General features: G+C 31.8%; 4 protein-coding genes across 6 annotated transcripts; 3 read left to right on the forward strand and 1 right to left on the reverse strand.

Annotated features, from left to right (window-relative positions):
* The first annotated feature begins 450 nt into the window (after positions 1–450).
* LOC113846732 (protease Do-like 9) lies at positions 451–5,270 on the forward strand. 2 transcript variants are annotated; one of them, XM_027475312.1, is made up of 9 exons: positions 451–1,224; positions 2,002–2,201; positions 2,302–2,482; positions 2,607–2,798; positions 3,287–3,519; positions 4,238–4,339; positions 4,423–4,473; positions 4,570–4,674; positions 4,759–5,270. In XM_027475312.1, exons 1-9 carry the CDS (start codon positions 612–614, stop codon positions 4,855–4,857), a joined length of 1,776 nt encoding a protein of 591 aa, XP_027331113.1. In that variant the 5' UTR covers positions 451–611; the 3' UTR covers positions 4,858–5,270. The 2 variants fall into 2 exon arrangements, with proteins under 2 accessions (XP_027331113.1, XP_027331114.1); XM_027475313.1 differs by having other exon boundaries at positions 483–1,224; positions 2,014–2,201; positions 4,759–5,216.
* A 56-nt stretch (positions 5,271–5,326) lies between these two features.
* LOC113874826 (WAT1-related protein At3g28050-like) lies at positions 5,327–7,895 on the reverse strand. Its single transcript, XM_027513040.1, has 7 exons — positions 7,705–7,895; positions 7,559–7,618; positions 7,308–7,424; positions 6,835–7,075; positions 6,430–6,588; positions 6,167–6,318; positions 5,327–5,480 (listed from the first exon to the last, which is right to left on the reverse strand). Exons 1-7 carry the CDS (start codon positions 7,893–7,895, stop codon positions 5,327–5,329), a joined length of 1,074 nt encoding a protein of 357 aa, XP_027368841.1.
* A 1,944-nt stretch (positions 7,896–9,839) lies between these two features.
* Positions 9,840–11,696, forward strand: LOC113846149 (RING-H2 finger protein ATL48-like). The gene is made up of 2 exons (XM_027474097.1): positions 9,840–10,076; positions 11,336–11,696. Exons 1-2 carry the CDS (start codon positions 10,001–10,003, stop codon positions 11,506–11,508), a joined length of 249 nt encoding a protein of 82 aa, XP_027329898.1. The 5' UTR covers positions 9,840–10,000; the 3' UTR covers positions 11,509–11,696.
* Positions 11,697–14,876: 3,180 nt separating this feature from the next.
* On the forward strand, positions 14,877–22,760 carry LOC113846148 (ubiquitin-conjugating enzyme E2-23 kDa-like). Of its 2 annotated transcripts, none has more exons than XM_027474095.1 (7): positions 14,877–14,931; positions 16,623–16,695; positions 20,002–20,081; positions 20,416–20,530; positions 20,854–20,906; positions 21,946–22,074; positions 22,489–22,760. In XM_027474095.1, the coding sequence occupies exons 2-7, from the start codon at positions 16,652–16,654 to the stop codon at positions 22,623–22,625; spliced, it is 558 nt and encodes a 185-aa protein (XP_027329896.1). In that variant the 5' UTR covers positions 14,877–14,931; positions 16,623–16,651; the 3' UTR covers positions 22,626–22,760. The 2 variants fall into 2 exon arrangements, with proteins under 2 accessions (XP_027329896.1, XP_027329897.1); XM_027474096.1 differs by having other exon boundaries at positions 14,887–14,931; positions 16,620–16,695.
* Positions 22,761–22,978: the final 218 nt, after the last annotated feature.

The raw sequence follows: 22,978 nt of genomic DNA on the forward strand, positions 1-22,978 counted from the left end.
AAACCATCAAAAGGGTAACAAATATTTTTTTTTCATAAAAAAGATTTTGTTACTTATGATAAAACAATAAATATTTTCAGCTTCTTGACCTTTAACAATTAATAAATTTGAACACAAATTAAATTATTCATTATAAATAACTTTATACCTTTTTAATTTATTATGAATTTTTTTATAAACAATTAAAATTAAATAGATAATCTCAAATAACTTTTTTTTAACACATTTAAATATAAAACATATTTAATATAATAGTAAAAATTATAATATTGATAAATTATAGTATATAATTAATGCTTAAAATGATATTTTATTGAGAATGAATAAAAAAAACCGATATCTTGATGAAAAAAACTTATTAATGTGGTGAATTATGCATTTAATAAAAGAAGAATTGAATAATTATATTGATATATTACTAATATATAGGGAGCGCCCCACAGGAAGTGGAAGCTGGAAAAAGGAAAAATTTGGTGGCTGGCGACATTTTTTTGTTTCTGCGTCTTATTTCTCTCATTCTTAGTGTCTCGACGGATGAACACTTTTCAAATTTACACATCTTAACATAGAGAGAGGGTTCTTCCGAATCACAAGAATACACCAAAAATCAAATGGGAGATAAAAAACGCAAGAGAGGCCGCAAGCCCAAAAGCCCCGCCCCCGAAACCCTAGACTTCTCCGCCAACGTCGCCACCACCGCACCAAACGCCACCGCCACCACCACTGCAATGGACGACGTCTTCTCCGTCGGAAGCGTTGAACTCATCGATAACACCGCCTCTGCGCACCACCATCGCCGCCGTGGCCGCCCCAAGAAGCTCCCCAACCACTCCGACAAGCCTGTCTCTCTCGCCACGGGGCGCCGCCTCGCCCGCTCGGTGGACAACGGGGGCGACTTCCCCGTCCCCGGCGACGGAGGTATCTCCCCCGCCGCGCCCATGGAAGCGGCGGACCCGGTGTGGGAGAGCGTGTCGGCGAGGGTGTTACCGGCGATGGACTCGGTGGTGAAGGTGTTCTGCGTACACACGGAACCGAATTTCTCGCTGCCATGGCAGAGGAAGAGACAATGCAGTTCGAGTAGCAGTGGGTTTGTGATTGGTGGGAGAAGGGTTCTCACCAATGCGCATTCGGTGGAGCACTACACTCAGGTCAAGCTCAAAAAGCGTGGCTCCGATACGAAGTACTTGGCCACTGTGCTTGCCATTGGAACCGAGTGTGACATTGGTAAGTGCTAACCCTTGATGGCTTTCTGTTGTCAATTTTGTTCTATGTATGATTTGTCTTTTGGGTTTATTTTTATGTATATCAAATTTAGTTTTGTAGTCGTGATTCATGGCACTGGGTGGTCTTCTTGTGTGAGAGTATTACATAGTAGTTTTGCGGAACCTAGCATTTAATATCATTTTATTTTTAAGCTTTGATTAGTTATTGAACACAAACTTTCTTCAATTTTATGTGCCTTGATTTGTCTGTGAAGAGTTAATCAACTGTGTACGAGGTGTTCATGGTGCTGAAGGGTTGAACATAGTTAATTCTTTTTGTAATTTATTAGCTTTTAATGTTATGAAACGATGGATACAGGAGTAGAATTGCCGCACAATAATAGCGAGTAATTGAACAAGTGAATTACATACTTGTTATATAGATGAGAATAAAATTATAATATATGCATACAGATATATTTTATCCACATTGACTCATTAAGGATCAATAAATTGGATTTACCTAGTGAATAGGCATAAGTTTTTTCTATATTGGAAGCTATTATATGAAACTAGTTATAGAATCATAAAACAGTAATGGTGAGGATATGAAGGATAAGTTGTGTGGAGTGAAGCCTTCTCATTGTGTGTTTTTGCTTTTATTTACTTATAATGGATAATAGATTAATAGGGAGGAGCAGGGATAGAATTGCTAATTCAAAACCTCCAAAGTATTACAGGTATTTGCCAAACTTTCTAGTATGAGTTCAAATTAATGCATTTGATTTTACTCTTGCAGCCATGCTTACAGTTGATGATGATGAGTTCTGGCAAGGGATGTCATCTGTAGAGTTTGGGGAGTTGCCCACACTTCAAGATGCAGTTACTGTCGTGGGCTACCCAATTGGTGGAGACACTATCTCTGTGACTAGTGGTGTTGTATCGCGCATTGAGATTCTACCTTATGTCCATGGCTCCACAGAACTTCTAGGTTTACAGGTTAGGTTGAAATGATTGGTCTATCACCAATTCACCATTATCATTTAGTTATTATTCATATAAGTATCCTAATATTCCTTCATCAAGGTTGGTTTTGCAGATAGATGCTGCTATAAATTCTGGCAATTCTGGTGGACCTGCATTTAATGATAAAGGAAAGTGTGTGGGGATTGCATTTCAGTCCCTCAAGCATGAAGACGTGGAGAATATAGGTTATGTCATTCCAACACCAGTTATCATACATTTCATCAAGGATTATGAGAAAAATGGAGGATATACTGGTAATATGGTTGCTACAAACTAAGATGTAGATTTCACTTTTATAAGCTGTTACTCAAGCATGGGAAATTCTTTTAGGATTGAAGTTTTACGTACTGAGATCTTTCTTTCTTAATCTGCTGTTAGGGTTCCCTATTCTTGGGGTTGAGTGGCAGAAAATGGAAAATCCTGATCTACGAATGGCAATGGGCATGAGACCTGATCAGAAAGGTGTGCGTATTAGAAGAATTGATCCTACTGCTCTAGAATCTAAGTTTTTGAAGCCATCAGATGTTATCCTTAGCTTTGATGGAGTTGATATTGCCAATGATGGAACTGGTGAGTTGTTCTGCTCAGTTTCTTAATACATTTATGCACATTATTAGCTTATATTTGTTTGCGTGCACTTTGTTCAGCTACTAAGATTTTTTTGAGAGGACCTATCATTTTCTTATTTGATGGCAACTATAATAGAAGAAAGTAGTGTTTAATGTGACCCTTTTCAGACACAATGATAACATTCATTGAACACATCTCAGCTCCATCTTTTAATAAACTATTAGTTTTATGACTAAGGAAGTGCCTTGCAAAAGATCTGAACATCCTCAACCCTGAAGAATTCAACACACAACAACTATTTGAATAGAATTGGCAGAATCTATTCTCTTCAGATCTGTCTTTATCAATGTACTGTTTTCTGTGTGTTTTGTAGGTAGCGATAATGAGACTTTGTGTAATTAATCCTCTCCTGTGGCCAGAATGAGATATATCATTGAATTGAGCTTAACAGTCTTCGTATAATGCTTTATAATCTTGGTTTTTTTCAGTTCCATTTCGTCATGGAGAACGCATTGGTTTCAGTTATCTCATATCCCAGAAATATACTGGAGATAATGCTGCAATAAAAGTAATGCGAAATTCAGATATTTTCAAATTTGACATTAAACTTGATAGTCACAAAAGACTTATTCCAGTACACAGCAAGGGCAGGCCTCCCTCTTATTATATCATTGCAGGATTTGTGTTTACAACTGTTTCAGTTCCATATCTTCGTTCTGAGGTTTGTGGTTAATCCAGCATCCCTATGTTTTAATAATTAAACTATTGGGTGGCATTTGAATGTCTCATACTTTATGTTCTTGCTAAATCAATCTAACCTGACAATTTGAACTTGTGTCATATCTGCCTAAAATGGAAAATTGTTTATTAGTGCTGCATGAAACTGAATGTGGTGATCATTACGAGGAGATTATTAAAATGTTTCGAAGTTTGACATTATTTATGACATTTAACAAGGTTATGCTATAGGGATATAATGTATTATGGTGAAGTTATTACTGAGTTTTAATGCATTAACAATGTGGTTCAGGTTTCATAGCAAATTAGCAATATAAAATTATGTTTGACTATTTGCTGCATTTAGGTAGCTTGTAATGTGTATAAGGGACATGGTTTTGCATAAAAGTTGGAGCTGGTGGTTAAGTTGATTACAATAGAAATTGGTGTATTTAATCGACTTCAGTATGTATCTCGATGTGTTAACTATTAAGTGTAATCTAAGTCTAGTCTGTCTATTGACATGCAAGGGTTTGAAATTGTACTTGTAAGGTTGGCTCCATGACTCCAAAAAGACATGGAACAAGTACTGTATGTTGCAGCTTGTAGCTTTATCTATACCTTTTTTGGCATTATTTAGTAAGTTCATTTATTCAATGTTCACTTGCTAAGCTTTATCGTGGGACCATTTTTTTCCAACCGTTTTATCAATGTATGAACAGTATGGAAAAGATTACGAGTATGAAGCTCCAGTCAAGCTTTTGGATAAACTGCTGCATTCAATGCCACAATCACCAGATGAACAGCTTGTTGTGGTCTCTCAGGTATGCTCACTTTGTCAACCTTTCTTTCTGGCATTCCTCTTGAAGATTTTATCAAATCTTATTATCTCTTTGACACATGAAAGGTTCTGGTGGCCGATATCAACATTGGATACGAAGATATTGTTAACACCCAGGTTGATAATGATTATGTTTTTCTCCCCACTTGCTGACAGCTATATTGGCTTAATCTCTCAATTGTTTACTGCTTTTTGTTTTGTATATTTGTGAAGGTTCTTGCTTTCAATGGTAAACCTGTGAAAAATCTTAAGAGCTTGGCCACTATGGTGGAGGACTGCAATGATGAATATCTAAAATTTGAACTAGATTATGATCAGGTGCCCATCCTTCCCCGTTTTATGTGCTTCTGTGAAACTGGCAGTAGCTCTTCTATTTTTATTAACTAATCATACTCTATGCAGATAGTGGTTCTTCGGATGAAGACTGCAAAAGCAGCTACCCTCGATATTCTTGCAACACATTGCATTCCATCAGCAATGTCTGATGATCTGAAGTCATGATCTGGATCGCAGTGTATGTAGATTCTGCATCTAGGTCGTTTCATGCAAAGTATCTGGTAAAAAAGATGCAGATATGTAGGCTTGACTTAACTTTTGTAGTTAGATTGTTTCCTTCATGGTATCTGGAGTTATTGATGGTTTTATTTAAGTGCTAAAGCATCTTGGGATACTCGTGGTTCCGCATTTTTAAAGGGATGGTAGATAGGTTTGCAGGATTTACATTACAGTGAATTATCTTAGGTTACATTGTCCTTTTGAAATTTTGAGGGAACTGAGCAATGTAAAGGGTTGCCATTACTTTTACCAATTTGATATCTATTAGACTTACTCAAATGCAGGCAATACAAAACAGAACTATAGATTGGCAAAACTCTCCTTATAAATAAAAAATTCTTTCACCACAACGGTGTCTGCTGACTTGAATAAATTGACGATGATGAACTAGTTAGACACTGGTAAATGTTTATGCTTAGTCATTGCTTTCACGGGACTCTAGCAGGGGACTTGCTTGGGTAGACAGGGATGGGAGTCTATCAACTTCGAAACCTTCCTTGTTTCTCTCTTTGGATTGTGCCCACAATACTGCGTACAATCCGATGGCGATTACTAGGGCACCAATGACACTAAATAAATGGAAACATACAAAACAGTCAATATTTATGTGATCCGTTAGATGTGGTTGGTTACATAGATAACACTGTTAAAAATTAAAATTTCAGAAATATCATTTATAAGAAATATAAATGAATGATTTTTTTTTTCAATGTATGTTTAACAGTATACAATTAGAATCTGTGGACAGATTTTTTTTAGATATTATAAAATATAAAATTTATATATTGATAATATTAAATGTTATAATTTTAATTAAAAAATATTATTATTATATTTATTTGTCTTTAGACATATATTAAAAATAATTAAAAGCCTTTATATAATAAAAGCATGTTGACTATTAAGTGCCTTTGCTAGTTTAGCGAACGATCCAAGTTAAAAATATTATGAGAAAAATTTTGGTCAGGCTAAAATTTCAGACACCACAGAATCGGGATCAGTGGGAGCCATGGTTGGAATGAACAAAAAGAGTGCTAACGTAGTTTTGTAGTCTTTTCTGAGCAGTTACTTAACGTTACATGTGTGTTTAAATTTATGTTTAAATGCTCATGAATTCATGTTTAGTTTAATAATACTATTTGTAATATTTTTTGCTCATTCAGCATATTTTTAACAAACTTGGATGTTCTGTAACAAGTCTTGTAGTCCGGGTAAACAACATAGCAAAGAAATTTTTCAGAAATAAGATAGTTACCTGCCAACATGGAGTGTCTCACCGAGGAAGATAACGCTCATAAAGGCAGCAATGGCAATCCCTACAGGCTTGAACATGGTAACAAATACAGGTCCTTTCCTTTTTATGCACCAAGTCAGTACAGAAAATGTCACCACACTTCCGAAAATAGCCTGCAATTTTTCCACAGAAGAATGAGCTTTGCAATAAAGCCCCCATGATTTATATCATATATTTATGTGCTTGCTTGCTTAGTTTTTTTGGTTGCTATAGCACATGCTTACTGAATACAATATGGCGATGAGCTCTATGTCAGGCCTTAGATTCCAAGCATTTGGATCTCCGACTACAATCAGAGAAAATGTTGCACATTGAATGGTTCCAAACAGGCAATAGAAAGCTACTATTGTCAACTGAGATGAATATCCTTTAAGAACTGTTGCCTGCAAATAAGCTCAACTAAATTAACTTCATATCCTCATATATCATCACTAAAATTGAAGACCTTCGCACCTATTTAACTAAGTGGTCTAAATGTCTAATCAAACTAGGCGTCATGCTGCCATGTATGTTTGGATTCACGTTTGGAAGATCTATAAATGTGGATTTAATGCAGAAATTATAACTAGTATCATTGAAGTAAACGTGTAACTAAAGGCATTAAAATGTTAATCCAAACATACTATCACCTGAAGAATATTCCAGCCTGCAAGAGATAGCGAGGCAGCGGCAAGAAAGAGACCCCCAATGGCCCAATTACTGGTTTTAACCAACAAAGATGGGAGTGGTTTTAATGGAGAGGGTTGAATTTGAAAGGTGATAATGGGACTGCCCTTGTAAAGAGTCACGAGCAATGCTCCAGAGATCGACAGTACTGTGCCCATGACTTTGATCTGGCTTATTGAGCTTCCAATATTCAACTTCTCCATCCTGAAATGATTTCAAAATAATCCAACTGTTATGCATATCCAATATGCTGGTTTCACTATTGTCTTCAGAACCTCCATAATGTATTTTAGTTGCAGTTCTAATGCAGCATGTAACAATTTTGTGAAATGCCCAATATAAACAATGCCTTGCAACGTGTTTTGAAAAGGAAAATTACTTATCTTCTGTAGTGCATATTGTTTGTACATAAGTAAAAGGGAATAAGGTAAATTACCTGAGGATGACTGCTAGTAGAAAAGTGACAGCAGGAGTCAAATTGCTCATAGCAGATCCAAGAGTGGGAGAACTGTAGTTAATTCCAGTGAAAACACAATTCTGCATGACAGTTATGCTGCAAATCTCCAACCAACAAAATTCTTACAATTTTTGTTCTTTATTGATATTGTCTTAATTATTATTATTATTATTATCATAAAGGAAGAAGAAAAATAGATATAGTGAAATCAACATGTGATACATACATACCCAAGGAAGCCAAGGAGGAAGAATTTGCAGAGAAGCGAGAAACAAAGGGGTGGTGGTGTTCTACAAAACAAAACAAGAGGTAGTCGATAATGTTGGTGAAGTTAAACAGTGAGTGTAAGAGGTACAGAAACCTCTTAGGCTCTTACCTGTTGATGATGAAGGAGGAAGGGAGGAGGATCAAAGTGGCAAGAGCATTGGAATATACAACAAAGACGAAGTGGTTCATTCCTCTTGACATAGCAGCTTTACTCAACGTGCTTAACCCCACGTCGAGGCACTCCACAATGACCATAGCTATGAATGGACTCCATTCCAACAAATAGCGTCTCAGTTCCATTACGTGATTGTATGCTATGAGATTCCAACTGAAATTGTAAGCAAAACGATGAATGAGTACTTAAGAGTGATTAAATCTTGAATGGTTGGTTTCAGTTGTTGTAGCTACAGTTGCAGCGATCGTCTGAGATGTGAGATGTCCACTCCAACATTATTGCCATTGCCATCTACTTTCGTACCAAAACTATTTTCTCTCTAATTTTTGTTTAAATAAAAAATAAATAAATTTAAGTTCATTGTCAAACTATAGCTGCATGGAAAACGGGTCGAAAGTAATCACCAATGATGGGCCAAAAACAGCGATGAAATGTCATAAGAAGATAACTCAAGCTACGCCTATTTTCTTTTAACAAGTCTCTTAACCACAGCTTTTGATGTTGATGAAGTTAACTACCACGGATTTTATTTTATTTTATTGTCTTTTAACGCTGACTATAAAGTTTTAATTAAAAAATACTTTTTATATTTTAGTTATAAAAGTCTAATAAATATTTAGTTTTTTTAATATTATTATTTATTTAAATTCAATCATAAGAGTTAAGTTTCAACCGTAGACAAAAAATAAGAGTTAAGTTTAATTTTTCTTATTTTCTTAAAAAATGCTAATTAATAGTAAAATTTTGGAAAAAAATTTATGATGTTTTTTCGGTGTTGTAAATGATGTTTATTAATTAAAATTTTATTTTAATAAAATATTTATATTTTATGTAAGCAGAAATAAAACTCTAATTTTAATTAATAAATAACACTAACAAAATTTAAAAAGTTATATTTAAGTTTGTCCTAAAACATTTTATTGAAATGTGTAATGATGTACTCTTCTCATAATTTTTAATGAATTGTTAGCATAATTTTTAATAATAAAAAAATTATTTGTTGATTTTTTAACAAGTACCTTTAAGGTAGAGTTGACAAAATGGACTATTCTACTCATTCGAATTGACTTAGTGCAAGCAACAAATCCTAAACTTTAATGTGCTAGGAAAAAATTTCTAATTTAAACTTAAAAAAATATTCTTCGATGAAGCTGCATCAAATTTATTAAATGAAGCTAAAATTACTAAAATTTAATTTAGATTTAAAATTTAAAGTTCATACCTTATATTTTTCATAAATTTTAGTCAAACTTATAAGTCAAACTCATTTTACCAACTCTACTTTCAGTATTAATTAGCAAAGTTATTCTTTTGTAAATATTTTTATATAAATTTATTTAAAGAGATAAATTACACTCACATTTGTTGAGATTTTTAAAATACTATTTATAATTTTTTATAACTTTACACTAATCTGTCTTAATTTAAATGTCAACATAATAATATTGTAGATCTTTTTTCATTACACAAACTACTTTTAATTTTTATATAAATTAATAAAAATAAAGTAATGCAAAAGAAAGGACAGTAAGATTTTTTTTAACATTAAATGGAGAAAATTTAATTTATCCCTTTTAAAAATATAGTTGAAAACCTTTTTAATTTTCTGTTTACGTTGAATTATAAAAGGTTTAGTTGTGAATATTTTTTCATATTAAACTTAACGTAATAAATAGAATATAAAATGGTAGACTGTAAGAGTTAAATATAAACATAATAGAACAAGGGTGAGATAAACTCTTATACTTCCGAAAAAAATAAAATTATACTAAAAAAATGAATAAGATATAAACAGTATACCTTACCTTATTTCCTTTTTATATCTATTAAATGATCCTAAAACGTGAAGGTGGAGGTATGAAATTTTTTTACTCTTGAAAAAAAATGTTAAACGATATATTACTCATTAGTCATTACTATTATTGTATAACCAAATTATTTATTTTATTTTTAACATTATTTTACATTAAAAAAAGACTCAAATAAAAATGAGTTTGTAAAGTGAAAAGTTAAAATGAAGTTTGTGAAATTAGAAAACTATAAAGTGGGGGTTTTATTTCCTAACCATTATGCTATACGATTTGGAATAGCATCGTCGAAGCATACACACACATCGGGGGAAGCCACAAGCAGAAGCATAACACGTCTCCATATATCTTGATTTTGTAGTTATAACTCTCTTCTGGTTCCCTTCTTCAATTAGGGTTCAATTTCGCTTTTCTGCGTCAAGATGGGTAGTTCGGAACCCCGATTCGAAGATTTTCTTGAGGAGAAGAAGCGCGTCCGGAACCCTTTAGTTCCCATTGGTAATAAAACCTTTTTCCTTCCTCTCGAATTCCGCGAATTCAATTTCAGTTTTTTACATCTTTCTTTGGTTGTATTCCTGTACCCTTCTTCATATTTTAATTTAATTCCGGGTTTTGATTTGCAATTTTTAACTGATAAGAGAAGAGAAGAGGATGTGATGGAGAATTTGTTGAGAAGGTTTATAATTAGGGAAAAACGTTGGTGTGAGAGAGTAAGGAATTGCTATAATGTGACTTAGGAGTGGCCTATTTTTCATGTTGCTAAATAAAGGTGGTGCGGTAGGGTTGTTGGGGGATTTTAAATTGCTATAGGAAAGGAGGGTAAAGATAATTTGTGCCACTGAAATTGTGCAATGAGAAAGAAAACGAAAAAAATATATATATATAGTTTGGAACTGTTCCTGTTTAATAGAGTTGAGTAGAAAAATTATGCTGTATCATCGGTACGTTTCATAACTTGAAAAGCTAAGATTTACCAGTTTCAGTTGGCTTCTTGATGTACTGAAGCTGCTTGTATGACTATGGGTGCGTTTGAGTAATAACATAATTAAGCGTTTAGATCATAAATTAGACCCAGAAACTTATTGACATAAGTTGAAAATTGATTATTTTGATAAGCTATATGAAGAAGCTTATTGGAGTAAGCTGAAAAGAGTTTATGAGAGTTATAAGTTATTTTTATTAGCTCTGTATAAGGTCTTGCAAATTCACCCTATGCGATTGGGTTTTATTACCTGACCATTGCTCTCGAAGGTGAGCTATTGGTGCAATAATTTTACTGAGTTTGCTGAATTTTATAGTTTATACATAAAGCTTGAATTTACTAACTTTTTATGTGATCTATCAAGTCACTTGATTGCTGATGCTGATCATTGTACGCTAATGGGTTTGGGAATCCCATTTTCACTTCTAGGGTAGGAACAAATAGTCTGTTCAGTTTTTCAGGATTGATTAAATGTGAATGACAGAGAGTGTAACAGTAGCCTTCTGGTAGGGGTTTATCTTTCTAATGACGCTCTTTCACCCTGCATGCAAATATGTGGACAAAATTGCCTCTGTTTGCATTTACAAAAGAGGAGACAAGGAATTTGATTATTTCAAATATAAGTTGTAATGTGCAATGGAGTAGGAATTGGCATTGAGCACCGTTTTCACATTGCTTTGTGATTGGAGGTGGTTCTTCTTTATGATTTTCTTGTCTTGTCATTGAACTTTTGTTGGTTAGTGTCCTTGGGCTAACTTTGCTGTGTTAATTTCAGGTGCACTTATTACTGCTGGTGTGCTAACGGCTGGCTTAATCAGTTTTAGACAAGGTAATTCAAACTTAGGCCAGAAGTTAATGAGGGCTCGTGTAGTTGTCCAAGGTGCTACAGTGGCGCTCATGGTTGGAACTGCCTATTATTATGGAGAGAATCCTTGGCAATCGAGTTAAACTTTGAATGGCCTAAAAACAAGTTAAACTTTGTAATTGCTTGGCTTATTGGTATATGTGATGTGGAATTTGGTCATTCTAGGACCAAATTCTTTGCCAACATATTACTTTTGAAACTATTGAATTATTCTGAATGTACTTTTTATACACAGTTCTTCAATAAAATAAAAGACTCCCAATTGAGTGGTGGCATCCGGAGAAGCAGAATGAAAATAGGGCTTACATGGCTACAAAATCATCTTCATTATGGAGGCCAGATTCCCAAACCAGTAATGTCATTCTTACACTTGAAATTTGCTACTCTATTTTTTTTGGGGAGAGTTTCATCTTGAGCCTTTCAAAATTGAAGGGAGAAAAGAAATGAAGGATGAGAAAAAGGCAATAGAACGCGTTGTGTGGGATCAAATTTACACGTTCACAATCCGTGTTTCATAATTAAATCATCTTAGCTGAGTTGAGAGGATTATGCTTTAACATCTATATACAACGAATTAGATTGAAAATGTAAGCGATGGTTTTCCTCTCTCCTTTCCTTTCACCAAAAAAGTTTGAACCGAATATGATAAAAGGTATTAAAAAATACTTCTAATTTTTTTTATTAATTTAAATGTTGTATTTTTATTTATTCATTTACATGCACCCATCCTTAATATTATAGCGATTAAGTTGTGTAGAGTATTTTAAAATTACTACATTGTGTGTATTTAGATAATAAGAATTTTTTTTAAAATATTGTAGAATTTTAACAAAATAGTTTTTATGTTAAATAGAAGAAATTTTAAATGATTTATCTTTAGAAATAATTTAAAAATATCGCTATTATACTTAATTTTTTGTATTTATTTTATAACTTCTCTTATATTTACTTTCATTTTAAGCATCTCTCATCATTGATTTTATATTTTTAATAATTTTATAATTTTCTATTTAAACACAACTTTATTGAATTGGAAGAGAGATATTTCAAAACAATTGGAAGTAACCAATTTAACCCATATTTTAAAGTAAAAAAATATCTTGATCTTGAAATTTAATTTAATTTTTTGAATTGAAGTTAATAAAATTATGTAGAATTAATATTTTTTTTTCTATGATTATACAACTAAATAAAAAAGTACGAGTCAAAAAACTAGTTGAATCACTGGTAATCCACATGGACTTAGCTTTGACTAAATTTATCAATTAGAAGTTTCAGTCTAGTGTAGGTGGTTCACATTTAGTATAATTACTAGTTGGCTAGCACAAATAAACTGATGTTGCCTAAATTGGCATCCGTAATAAGTAATGATTGAGGTATATATTGATAATACCATCCAAATCAACTTATATTTTGGTATTAGTAGATGTGAGTGACTTTTGAAATTCACTTCATAAAAGTAAAGACGCTTGTCGAAGCAATCAATTTTACTCGTATTTTAAAGTATAATATATCTTGATCTTGAAATTTAATTTAGTTTTTTGAATTAAAGTTAATAAAATTACCTAGAATTATTATTGTTTTGCCATGATTATTCAACTAAATAGAAAAAAAAAAATACAAGTTAACAAACTAATTGAATCACTAGTACTCCACGTGGACTAGCTCTGATTAAATTTATCGATTCAAAGTTTAGACTATACTTGGTCCAATGTAAGTGACTTACATTTAGCATATTTGCTAGTTGGCCAGCAGAAATAAACTGATCTTACCTAAATTAACATCCATAATAGGTAGTAATTAAGGTATCTATTGACATACCATCCGAATCAACTTATGTTTTAGTATTATTAGACGTGAGTAACTTATGAAGTTCACTCCATAAAAATAAAGATGCTTGTGGGAACCAAAATTATTAAACCAAATATATTTTCAAAGAATTTTTAATTTTAAAAATTAAGTGCATGGTACTTTGTTACAATCAATTCTGACATTTTTTATTTTGTAAAAGCTACCATGAGCTATTAAATTGTAAATCTTGTAATGTGAGAACTAGATAAGTTTTTAATTGAATATAGATAGTGGTCATGGGTTTGTTTTTTCTGTAGACCTTTTTTAAAAAGTAAAGCATACCAAATTTTGATAAATATACTGTAATTTTAAGGAAATTTTTTTATATGAAAATATTTATTTTTATCTTATTTGTACTATATAATAAAATATAATTATAATATATCAAACTCTACATTATGTTAAAATTTTATCAAGACCTTATATAATTAAATTTTATATTATAAGCCCTTGTCATATCTTACACGTCAAACAATGGTCGTAAAAAAAAAAATTGTATTACAAAATAGGTTATACTAGTTAGGACTTGTTTGTTTTATGCTTTTAAAAACAAATTTCTCTTTTTAAAAGTTTTTTTAAAAAAAGACCTGTTTGTTAAGATGAGTTTTATAATTTTTTTTAAAAATAATTTTTAATTTATAAAATTTAAAAACAAAACAGTTTTAAGGTATTCTGATTTTTTTATTTTATCATCTTAAAAATAATTTTGAAAATTAAACTAACAAATAAGTTTTTTTTTTCATTTTCTTCCTAAAATAGTTTTTAAAATTATTTTAAAATATAATTTTTAAAATTTAAAAATTAAAAAAAATACAAACATACTCTAATATCTTTAATTAGTATTCTTAAAATAATGATTAAAAATTTAAAATCATGTTAAGGGTGCCTTGAAAATTATAGAAAGAGTATATCACGACCCTTTCTAATATAAGTTTTTATTTTCATCTCTTAAACGATGATTTCGCCTTACAAAATATCTCAAAAATATTATTTAAAAATATTTAATACATCATGTTAGATGCTTAAAATTAACTAAAATAAATAAGATATATATTAATTATTATTTTAAGAATATTAATTAAAATTTATTTATTTTTATCAAAATCATTATTATTACACTTTTCATCAATATTTTTATTGTATTTCAATGCTATTTTTTATCTTTAAATTTTATCTTAAGACTCTAATTACAAAACAGACTTTATTATATTCTTCTATTTTTTTTAATAATCTTTCTATATAAAAAGTACATATTAAATAAAACATGTATTCATTTAGTATATATAAAAATTTATTTAAGACTTTCTTTATTTAATAATTAAAAAATTATAAACATAAAAAGTAAAAAAGATTTATAATTATTTTAGCAAAATTTATAAAGAATATAAATTTGAATGACAATAGTAATTACAAAATAGCACACGCCATAATAAATTTGAATGTCAATCGTAATTATGAAATAGCACACGCCAGAAAAATGGTGAAACAGGAATGCCACGTTGCCGTAACTTTTTGAGAACACGTGGCATGTCGGACGTCGACATTCTATCTCTCACCCCCACTTCCTCCCTATATATCTGTTCCTCCTCTCTTCCCTTCGTTTCCTTTCTCTCTCTCTCTCTCTCTCCCATCGCCAAACGCCATCAGGGTTTCAGGCAAGCCCCCATTTCCCCCCCAAATTTAGTTCTCACTTGTCACATACCAATCCACCTTTCCTCTTTTCTCTTCTCTGCCTTTTCATTCTGCACTAATTGAAGCATACTCAACATTGCACGATTCTTTCTTTCTTTCTTTCTTTTTTTCGTTCAATGGGTCCACCATAGATCTTTGCGTCAGAATCTATATGATTTTTTTTTTGTAACATTCTTTATTGGTATTGTTCTTAATTCTTAATTAATTAGTTAGTTAATGCAAATATGTTTATCTCCTCGTTTTGCCTCTCATTGTCGCATTGGGTGCTGAGAAGTTGATCGAAGTAAAATGAATGATTCTGGGCATTTTTTTGTGTTTGCAAAGATTTTAGCTTTAATGTATTTGCACTTCGTTCCAAATGAAGCGTGCAGTTTTGCCATATTGTGTATCACACACTTTGTGTAGCTCTTTTTTGCGGCATATTTTGATAACTTCCGAGTCCCGTTCATTATTTACTGTTGCTCAGTGTTCACCTTTTAAGCTTTTAACTCTGCGTTTCAAAACTTTGAAAAATAAAAATGTTTGTCCAATTTTTGTTCACTTAGGTGCTTGTCTCATTGTAATGGATTTTTTTTTCACCATTTGATGCATTCTTCAGTACTAAGTTCATCTTTTTATTGGAATTTAGTTTAAGTTTGCTCATAAACTTCTACGAGTATGCAGTGCGATGAGCATCAGAACAATTTAGTATATATCTCAAAAGTTGGTCTATCTTTCTGTCAAGTTTGTAATGTAATGTGTTGGTTATTACACGTAGTAATCTACTAGTACCACAAGAAAGCAGAAATTTAACCATTGCTATAGTGTTATTTGTTTCCTTACATCTGATGCAAATGTCCAGTGGATGATGCCTTCATTTTGAGAATTAGTTGTACCTTCCATATTCTGGTTCATAACTTTCTGTGTTCTTTCTTTTCTGTATTGGTGACTTTGAGTGTCACATTGATCTTTTATTGTGCTGAGCATATTACTGAATGGTTCAGTTTGCCTTGTTCACTTTGTCCTTTTCGGTTCGTTCATGAGTAAGTGAAAATTATTGGGGTTTGTTTAATTCAAGTTGTTGTCCTTCACATATGTGTTTTGCATATTGTTTGGGTCTACATTATAGAATGGAAATGTTTAATTTGTTTTGTGATTTGTCCTTCATTGTATCTCAATTATAAATTTTGCATCCAATCCATTAGTCTTTTCTGTTTCCCAGTGATGATGTAAAGCTTATTTCTTTGACTTTACTTTCTACTATTTTCATATGATATATGGCATATATCTTTACCAACATGGCCTCTTTTTATGGATCAATAGGGATATATCTGTTGATCCTGGCTTTCTAATCAAAACAATTTCAAGGTTTCTTACACTTGGGTTCCTGCTTCTCTATATCATTTATCAACATCTTGGGAATCGTTTTGGGGAAAATTATGTGTTTGTTTTAAATGCATAATACAACAAATATTTCAAAATTCGAAATATATCAAAGTTATTTGTTGATATATTACAAGTTCCTCATCCTATTTTAAATTTAATGGGAATGTATTGAGCTTATATAGGCTTCACACTGGAAGTGACTTTTCTTTTTAAACCTCTTGTTGTGGTCAAGATGGAAACAAATATGTACATGGAAAAAGCTAAATCTCCTTAATTGTCCTTGTAGCAGGTTGAAATAACTGATTTGTTATAATCAAAATGTCATCTCCCAGCAAGAGAAGAGAAATGGATGTAATGAAATTGTAAGTAGATTATTTTACTCTATCTTGATGGTTTAAGTTATTTTACACTGTTGTTCAATTAATGTTGTAGCCTTTCTTCTATAAGTTGGTGGAAATCAATATTCTTAATTTTGGGGTTGGGTGTGACTCAACTCAAAAATTAACTTATTAAGGAGAAGATTATCTTAACCTTTATAAACTTTACTTTAGCAATATAAGATCTCAACACATCTTCTAATGCTCAAGATTGAATATCTAGTGCATAAAAATTATAGAACTGAATTTTTTTTTCAATTACCAGGGACTAGGTAGACTATATTAGAAAAGTTGTGAGGTGAAGTTAATTGTATTGAAAAACTTTATAAGGTTTTTTTTTTTATTATTATTATACTTATAGATGACTTAATATTAGATTTATAATAGACTCTAATGCTACCTTAAATTTGAGTTAAGCCTAACTTAACTCTAAAAGCTAGCTCATAAAGAGAAGATTGCCTAAGCCTTTATAAGCTCTACTTTTGGTCATATCTGTAATTGATGTGGAATTTAAATAAGCATATTATCAAATTAATTGAAATATATTATAGTTGTAATTGTTTTGATAAGAGAAAGAAGCACATTTGGCACAGTGATATGGTTATTTTGTTGGGATATCATTTGATCTTGAACCCAAGTTTATATTAAGGTTGGGCTTGCAAGTTTGGTAATTTTATTTGAAGGGAAGAATTTGTAGTATTTTAACATGTGGAGATTCATTTATGGTTTGGGCCTATTTAAAATCTAAACTTCAATATGATGGAAGCACCTAGACTGCTGTTTTTAAAGTGAGACTGCAAATTATACTAAAAAAATGTAATATTTATAAAGGTTTAAGATGCATTTAACTACCTTGAAGTATATACCTTCCCTGACTTACTTTGCCTTGAAGATTTTTCAAGTCACTTGAAAACATATTTACTTATACTTAACCATATAGAAGCTAAACTATAGACATTGAAAATCAAACTTCAAGGTAATGAAGCGATAAATAAGAAAATTGAGGGGATTAAATGATAAAGTGAAACTTCATTTTTAATAATGGTGAGTTCACACGTATGTGCCTTGTTTCATTTGATCTAATGGTAAAATGGGCTAATTCAAAACATGGACTAATAATACACTTGACAGAAGGCAAGATCATGACCTGGCGGTTCACATATAAAATTGCCTTGGAAGTTAGGTTTTCTAACAAGTTAAATTCATCACATCAGGATATGTGAAACACAGATTTCAACAGTAAAAAACAAACTTAGTATTTTAACTCCATCACATCACATTTCTGCATAATCTGATTTTTAGTCATAACATGGATGTCACCCTTCTTTGTTGGAATAGGAATCTACAGATTACTACGAACAATTGAGGGGGGTAAAACTTGAACTACTAAAAATTACCTTGCTTAGTCATAGTGTGTTGGTGATAAGAATGTAAACGAGTCCAGGCAAACTGAATACTTGAAACTTGCTCAATTTGTGAATAAAAAGATATGCTGCACTTTTCTTATTTATTTAAGCAAGTTAAACATGAATATGAGCTTGGTTCACTAACTTCTCATGACTCTTTTTTATTAATTGATAATTTAATAGATACTTTCATTTTACACTGTAAAGTAAAATAATAATAAAATATCATTTTATATACGTAAAAATGATTTATTATTTTATATATATACATATATATATATACATACATACGAGCTATTTGCAAGTTATTAGTGTTAAATTTATAGAACTTGAGTTTGAGATATTTAAATTATTGAGTCAGACTTTTTAAGCTTGAATTTGTTTGTTTGGTTAAATAACAAGTTTGAATGAGTATTTAGTGAACCAAAGTCAAATAATTTACAAATAGCTCAATTCATTTACATTCTTGATAGTTTGTGAGAATATCAGTGTGAAAGTAACCTTCGGTGTCTTCCCTCCTTCAAAATATAGCTGCATCAATTTTGGGTAATCTTCTCATTTAGTTGTGTGTGTAAAGTGTGCATTGTTTTATTTTATCAAGATGCTGCCTGGCTGAAGCCTGAAGGCAAATGCCATGGTGCGTAAGTGCTTTGCCCTTCTGTTCAACACCACCATGGTACCTTTTCTGGTATAATATTATCTTATTTCCAAGAGACAGGGTGAAAACTCTGCTTTTTTTTTTCTTTTAATTTTCCAGTGCAACTTCTTTTTTTTTTAAGCTGAAAGATTGAATTTAAACTGAAACTATGTAATAACTTGTCAAAGTACATTTTCACTATAGAACAATCTCCTTCCCTCCACTTCCCTTTTCTTCCAAAAATAAGCCAGTCTTAATCACATAATCTCATCTAGTGTTCTCCATCAAAGACTTAATTTGTAATCCATTTTTTATTTTCAGTTGTGATATACTTTTCCCTTTACAGTGGTGATTTTGACATGTGCTATTAGTGCAACTTTGTCAGTCCTGCGATGGGCCAGTATAGGTTGTAGACTAGGTGGTGGTGACATGTTGGTCTCTCAATGGCTATATTATCATTTATACATGTTCTTGCTACCTATATAAAGGTTGTTATGGGGAAAGATACAGTATTGGTTCTATATGGTGCTTATAGGTATGGTATCATAATGGAACAACAGGTGTTATTGACACTAGATTGGAGTGCAGACAAAGTTTGAATTAGTTTCTAAATTTATGGTAAGAATAGCTTGGTTGAAATTGATAAAGTGATTGATGATGAAAAGCATCTTGGATCAACTTAATTTAGTTATATGTACCCAGAACAAAAATATGAAGTAACTATTGCTTGCTTCAAATGCATTGCTAAAATGATGAGCCTTATGAAGTATGTGTATGTGCAGTTCAACTAGGACCCCAAAAGTAATTGACAAAGGCTTGGACTTTTGAGGGACTTGGCATTGCTCAAACTATCCTAATAATGATACCATCATCAGTCTAGAGTTAGAAAGCACATGCAAGTACTAATTTGTTGATGCATGCTCATGATAGTTCCCTGTTATGTCTGTTAGATGAACTGAGACTACCACTCTTAGCAAAATATTTACTTTGTTGAGAAAGAAGAACGAGAAACATGGGATGAGTCTGTATATTTTGACTATACAGCAGAACATATATTTATAATAGAGATCATAAATACAGAATATATAGTTACATAGTTACCGTAATTACAAAGATACTAACTTTCCTATTTATAGTTACTATAATTACTTAATTCCAACATACATCATCCTCAGTTCTTATTTTTGTATGCTATAGCAAAAGTTATTGGTAGTCATATGTCTTAAATATTCATTCCTTTTTTTGCAGGATGATGAGTGATTATACAGTGGAGACGATAAATGATGGACTCAATGAATTCAATGTGGAGTTTCATGGTCCAAAAGAAAGTACTGTCAGAATTCTATGGCTAACTTAAGTCTCACGTTTGATGAAACTGTACATATATGAAGAATTACTTAGTAATCAAATGCTTGCTCTATGAAGATTTTCCTTTTTATTTTTATCTTTCTCAAGGACAAGAAAAGGAAGGATAAACAACTTTAATAAGTTCCTTTACCTTTATTTGCATAAATTTCCATCTAATATTTGCATGTTTTATGTCATCTTTGAGCTTGACATTGGTTTTCTTATCTTTGAAAGGGTCATGAATGCATGACTACAAACTCATCTTTAACCTGTTTGGTTGTTCCTTGATTTGTTACATTTTTATGATTTTTGCAGGTCTTTATGAAGGTGGAGTCTGGAAAATTCGTGTCGAGCTTCCTGATGCTTATCCATATAAATCCCCTTCCATTGGCTTTGTAAACAAAATATTCCATCCAAATGTTGATGAGTTGTGAGCACTTCACATGCTATTTATCAATTTTGTATTTTCTTGTTTGGTGAAGATTTCTTCTGTACAATGTAGTTTGTGCAGTCGTACGGTTTGGCAACAGATTTAATACTTTAGATTTGGGTTCCATGATATGCGTGATTTTAACTGCTTTATTTATCTAGTATACAAATTGCTTTTCTATTGGTTTTCTTGCCATTGTTTTGGGATTTTGTACAAGAGGGAAATGGAATTTCTTAAAAGTATCTAGTCATAGAAACAACTTACTATGGGCTGGAGTTTGTGAACACATGGATTATGGCTGATTCTGCTTTCGTCAACTGCAGATCTGGCTCTGTGTGCTTGGATGTCATTAACCAATCTTGGAGTCCAATGTTTGGTAATTCAGTTATTACTGTAGGCTTTTCATAGTGAACGTTTGAAGTGTTTTGTCATATTCTTTTGCATGTATGCACATATGTAGGTACATAATTATCTGTATGAAGTTATGAACTTCAGTAGGAATATGGAATGTCTACTGGGCCCTTGTTACGAGTCTCATGTTGAGTAGAACTTGAAGTTCAATGTGATACTTAAATCATAGAACTCTCTCATCTAATAGTCTTCTAGGTTTTTAGGTTGAACTCTCTTTATGTACTCAAGTCATAATAATTAGTGCTCTTGTTGAGAGCTAGGTTATGAAAAGGGCTACTTAAAGGGTAGATCAGGGCACAATATTTCAAATACTGATAGGCGAGTGAAGCTGTCATAGGATAAATAACTACCATTGAGTCATTGTTGATAGAGTGAGGCTGCCATAAACACTGGTGCAAAATTATGAATCTTACATAGAGTAGAATAAGGAACTCTCTAGTTTTTAAATCATGGGACTGGTATTTTGGATTGACCTCTTCTTGTGTGTTTAGGTCATAGTTAGAAATTAAGAATATAAATGGAAAAGAAAAGAAAGATTTCCTTAAAGGGGGTGGCAAAATTATGAATCTTACATAGAGTAGAATAAGAAACTCTCTAGTTTTTAAATCATGGGACTGGTATTTTGGATTGACCTCTTCTTATGTGTTTAGGTCATAGTTAGAAATTAAGAATATAAATGGAAAAGAAAAGAAAGATTTTATTAAATTGAATGGAAAGAACAGCAAATAGGAGAGAATGAGAGATCTCTCTCCTCCAAGGGTTTTTTCTTCTTTAGGATTTCTCTTGTCGTAAAGAATAAAAGCGCAATTTTTAAATGATACAAGAATAAATGAGGCATTTTTTTTCTTAATTTTATCATTTATTTATCATACTGACTCCCTAACTAACCAACTAGCTGAATATTATCATAACTATCCTAACTCATAACACCCCTCTCCTTTACGTTCTAATCTGTTTTGCTTGTTTTTATTTCTTATAGATGATCAAGGTTTCTGTTTCTGCAGATCTTCTCAATGTCTTTGAAGTTTTTCTTCCCCAACTCTTGCTTTACCCAAATGCTTCAGATCCTCTAAATGGTGATGCTGCATCGTTGATGATGAAGGATAAAAAGCTCTATGAACAGAAAGTTAAAGGTGAGCATATTATTTGTTACGGCTTACCTTTTCTGATAATTTAAGACCAAATCTTATAACGGTATTCCTATCAGAGTTCATGATCCCGCTGCCGTGCCTATGATCTATTATAGTAATCATGATATGAATCTCATAGATTATTTGGTTTCTGATTGAATAGCTTAACCTCTTGAGCCCAAACTCATCTAGATTTTGATATCCTAACACCTGCGAAGTTGTATCAAACGATGGTTTTAGTGCTAACATGTTTTTAGCAAACCCTGTAAACTATTCAAAAGTGATTATAGTGTTTGTACTCGAGATGATTCATATATTTCTCAATATTTGGATTTTATTTTTCTTTTAAATCATGTTCGTTTGGTGAATGGGGGCAAAAGATATGTAAAAAAATTGTACTGCTATTTGTGGGGACAGAGTATTGTGAGCGGTATGCTAAGAAGGAAAACATTACCAACTCTACAGCTGGTGAGGAGAGTGGAGATGAGGAAGACATCAGTGAAGAAGAAAGTGAATCTAGTGATGATGACATTCCTGGTCATGCTGATCCTTAAATGGGTTTAGTGGTCTTCCATTTTTACCTTTTAAGGGCCATGTAATACCAATCAAAGCATTATTACACGATAATTACCTGTTCAATTGTAAGACGTAGGATTATAAATGCTATTTTTTCTGCCTGTAAAAATACAATTCTCATTCGTGAGTAAAGTCGTGAATAGCTATAATATAATATATAGTTAGTGTTTTAGTTGTATTTTGCATTGTCTTTCATTATTTTAAAAGCAAACAAGAAATGTCGGGAGATACCTGTTGAAAATAACTTGTTTGTGAACATCAATTCTTAGTATTGGTTGTAAGCAATTATAAATAAAAAATGTTTTAAAAAATTATTATATTAGAAACAAGA

The sequence above is a fragment of the Abrus precatorius genome, unplaced genomic scaffold (assembly GCF_003935025.1).
Source record: "Abrus precatorius isolate BTA unplaced genomic scaffold, Abrus_2018 Scaffold8, whole genome shotgun sequence".
Lineage (NCBI taxonomy): Eukaryota > Viridiplantae > Streptophyta > Magnoliopsida > Fabales > Fabaceae > Abrus > Abrus precatorius.

What these genes read in the sequence shown, in the direction of transcription:
- LOC113846732 (XM_027475312.1), top strand. Translation starts at nt 612, where the DNA reads ATGGGAGATAAAAAACGCAAGAGAGGCCGCAAGCCCAAAAGCCCCGCC. An exon ending in CAGAACTTCTAGGTTTACAG is followed by an intron (nt 2,202 to 2,301) that starts GTTAGGTTGAAA and finishes TTGGTTTTGCAG; the next exon opens with ATAGATGCTGCTATAAATTC. An exon ending in AAGATATTGTTAACACCCAG is followed by an intron (nt 4,474 to 4,569) that starts GTTGATAATGAT and finishes ATATTTGTGAAG; the next exon opens with GTTCTTGCTTTCAATGGTAA.
- LOC113874826 (XM_027513040.1), bottom strand. Translation starts at nt 7,895, where the DNA reads ATGGAACTGAGACGCTATTTGTTGGAATGGAGTCCATTCATAGCTATG. An exon ending in TCCTCCTTCATCATCAACAG is followed by an intron (nt 7,619 to 7,704) that starts GTAAGAGCCTAA and finishes TTTGTTTTGTAG; the next exon opens with AACACCACCACCCCTTTGTT. An exon ending in GAGACACTCCATGTTGGCAG is followed by an intron (nt 5,481 to 6,166) that starts GTAACTATCTTA and finishes CCATTTATTTAG; the next exon opens with TGTCATTGGTGCCCTAGTAA.
- LOC113846149 (XM_027474097.1), top strand. Translation starts at nt 10,001, where the DNA reads ATGGGTAGTTCGGAACCCCGATTCGAAGATTTTCTTGAGGAGAAGAAG. An exon ending in GAACCCTTTAGTTCCCATTG is followed by an intron (nt 10,077 to 11,335) that starts GTAATAAAACCT and finishes TGTTAATTTCAG; the next exon opens with GTGCACTTATTACTGCTGGT.
- LOC113846148 (XM_027474095.1), top strand. Translation starts at nt 16,652, where the DNA reads ATGTCATCTCCCAGCAAGAGAAGAGAAATGGATGTAATGAAATT. An exon ending in GAAATGGATGTAATGAAATT is followed by an intron (nt 16,696 to 20,001) that starts GTAAGTAGATTA and finishes CTTTTTTTGCAG; the next exon opens with GATGATGAGTGATTATACAG. An exon ending in CTATGAACAGAAAGTTAAAG is followed by an intron (nt 22,075 to 22,488) that starts GTGAGCATATTA and finishes TTGTGGGGACAG; the next exon opens with AGTATTGTGAGCGGTATGCT.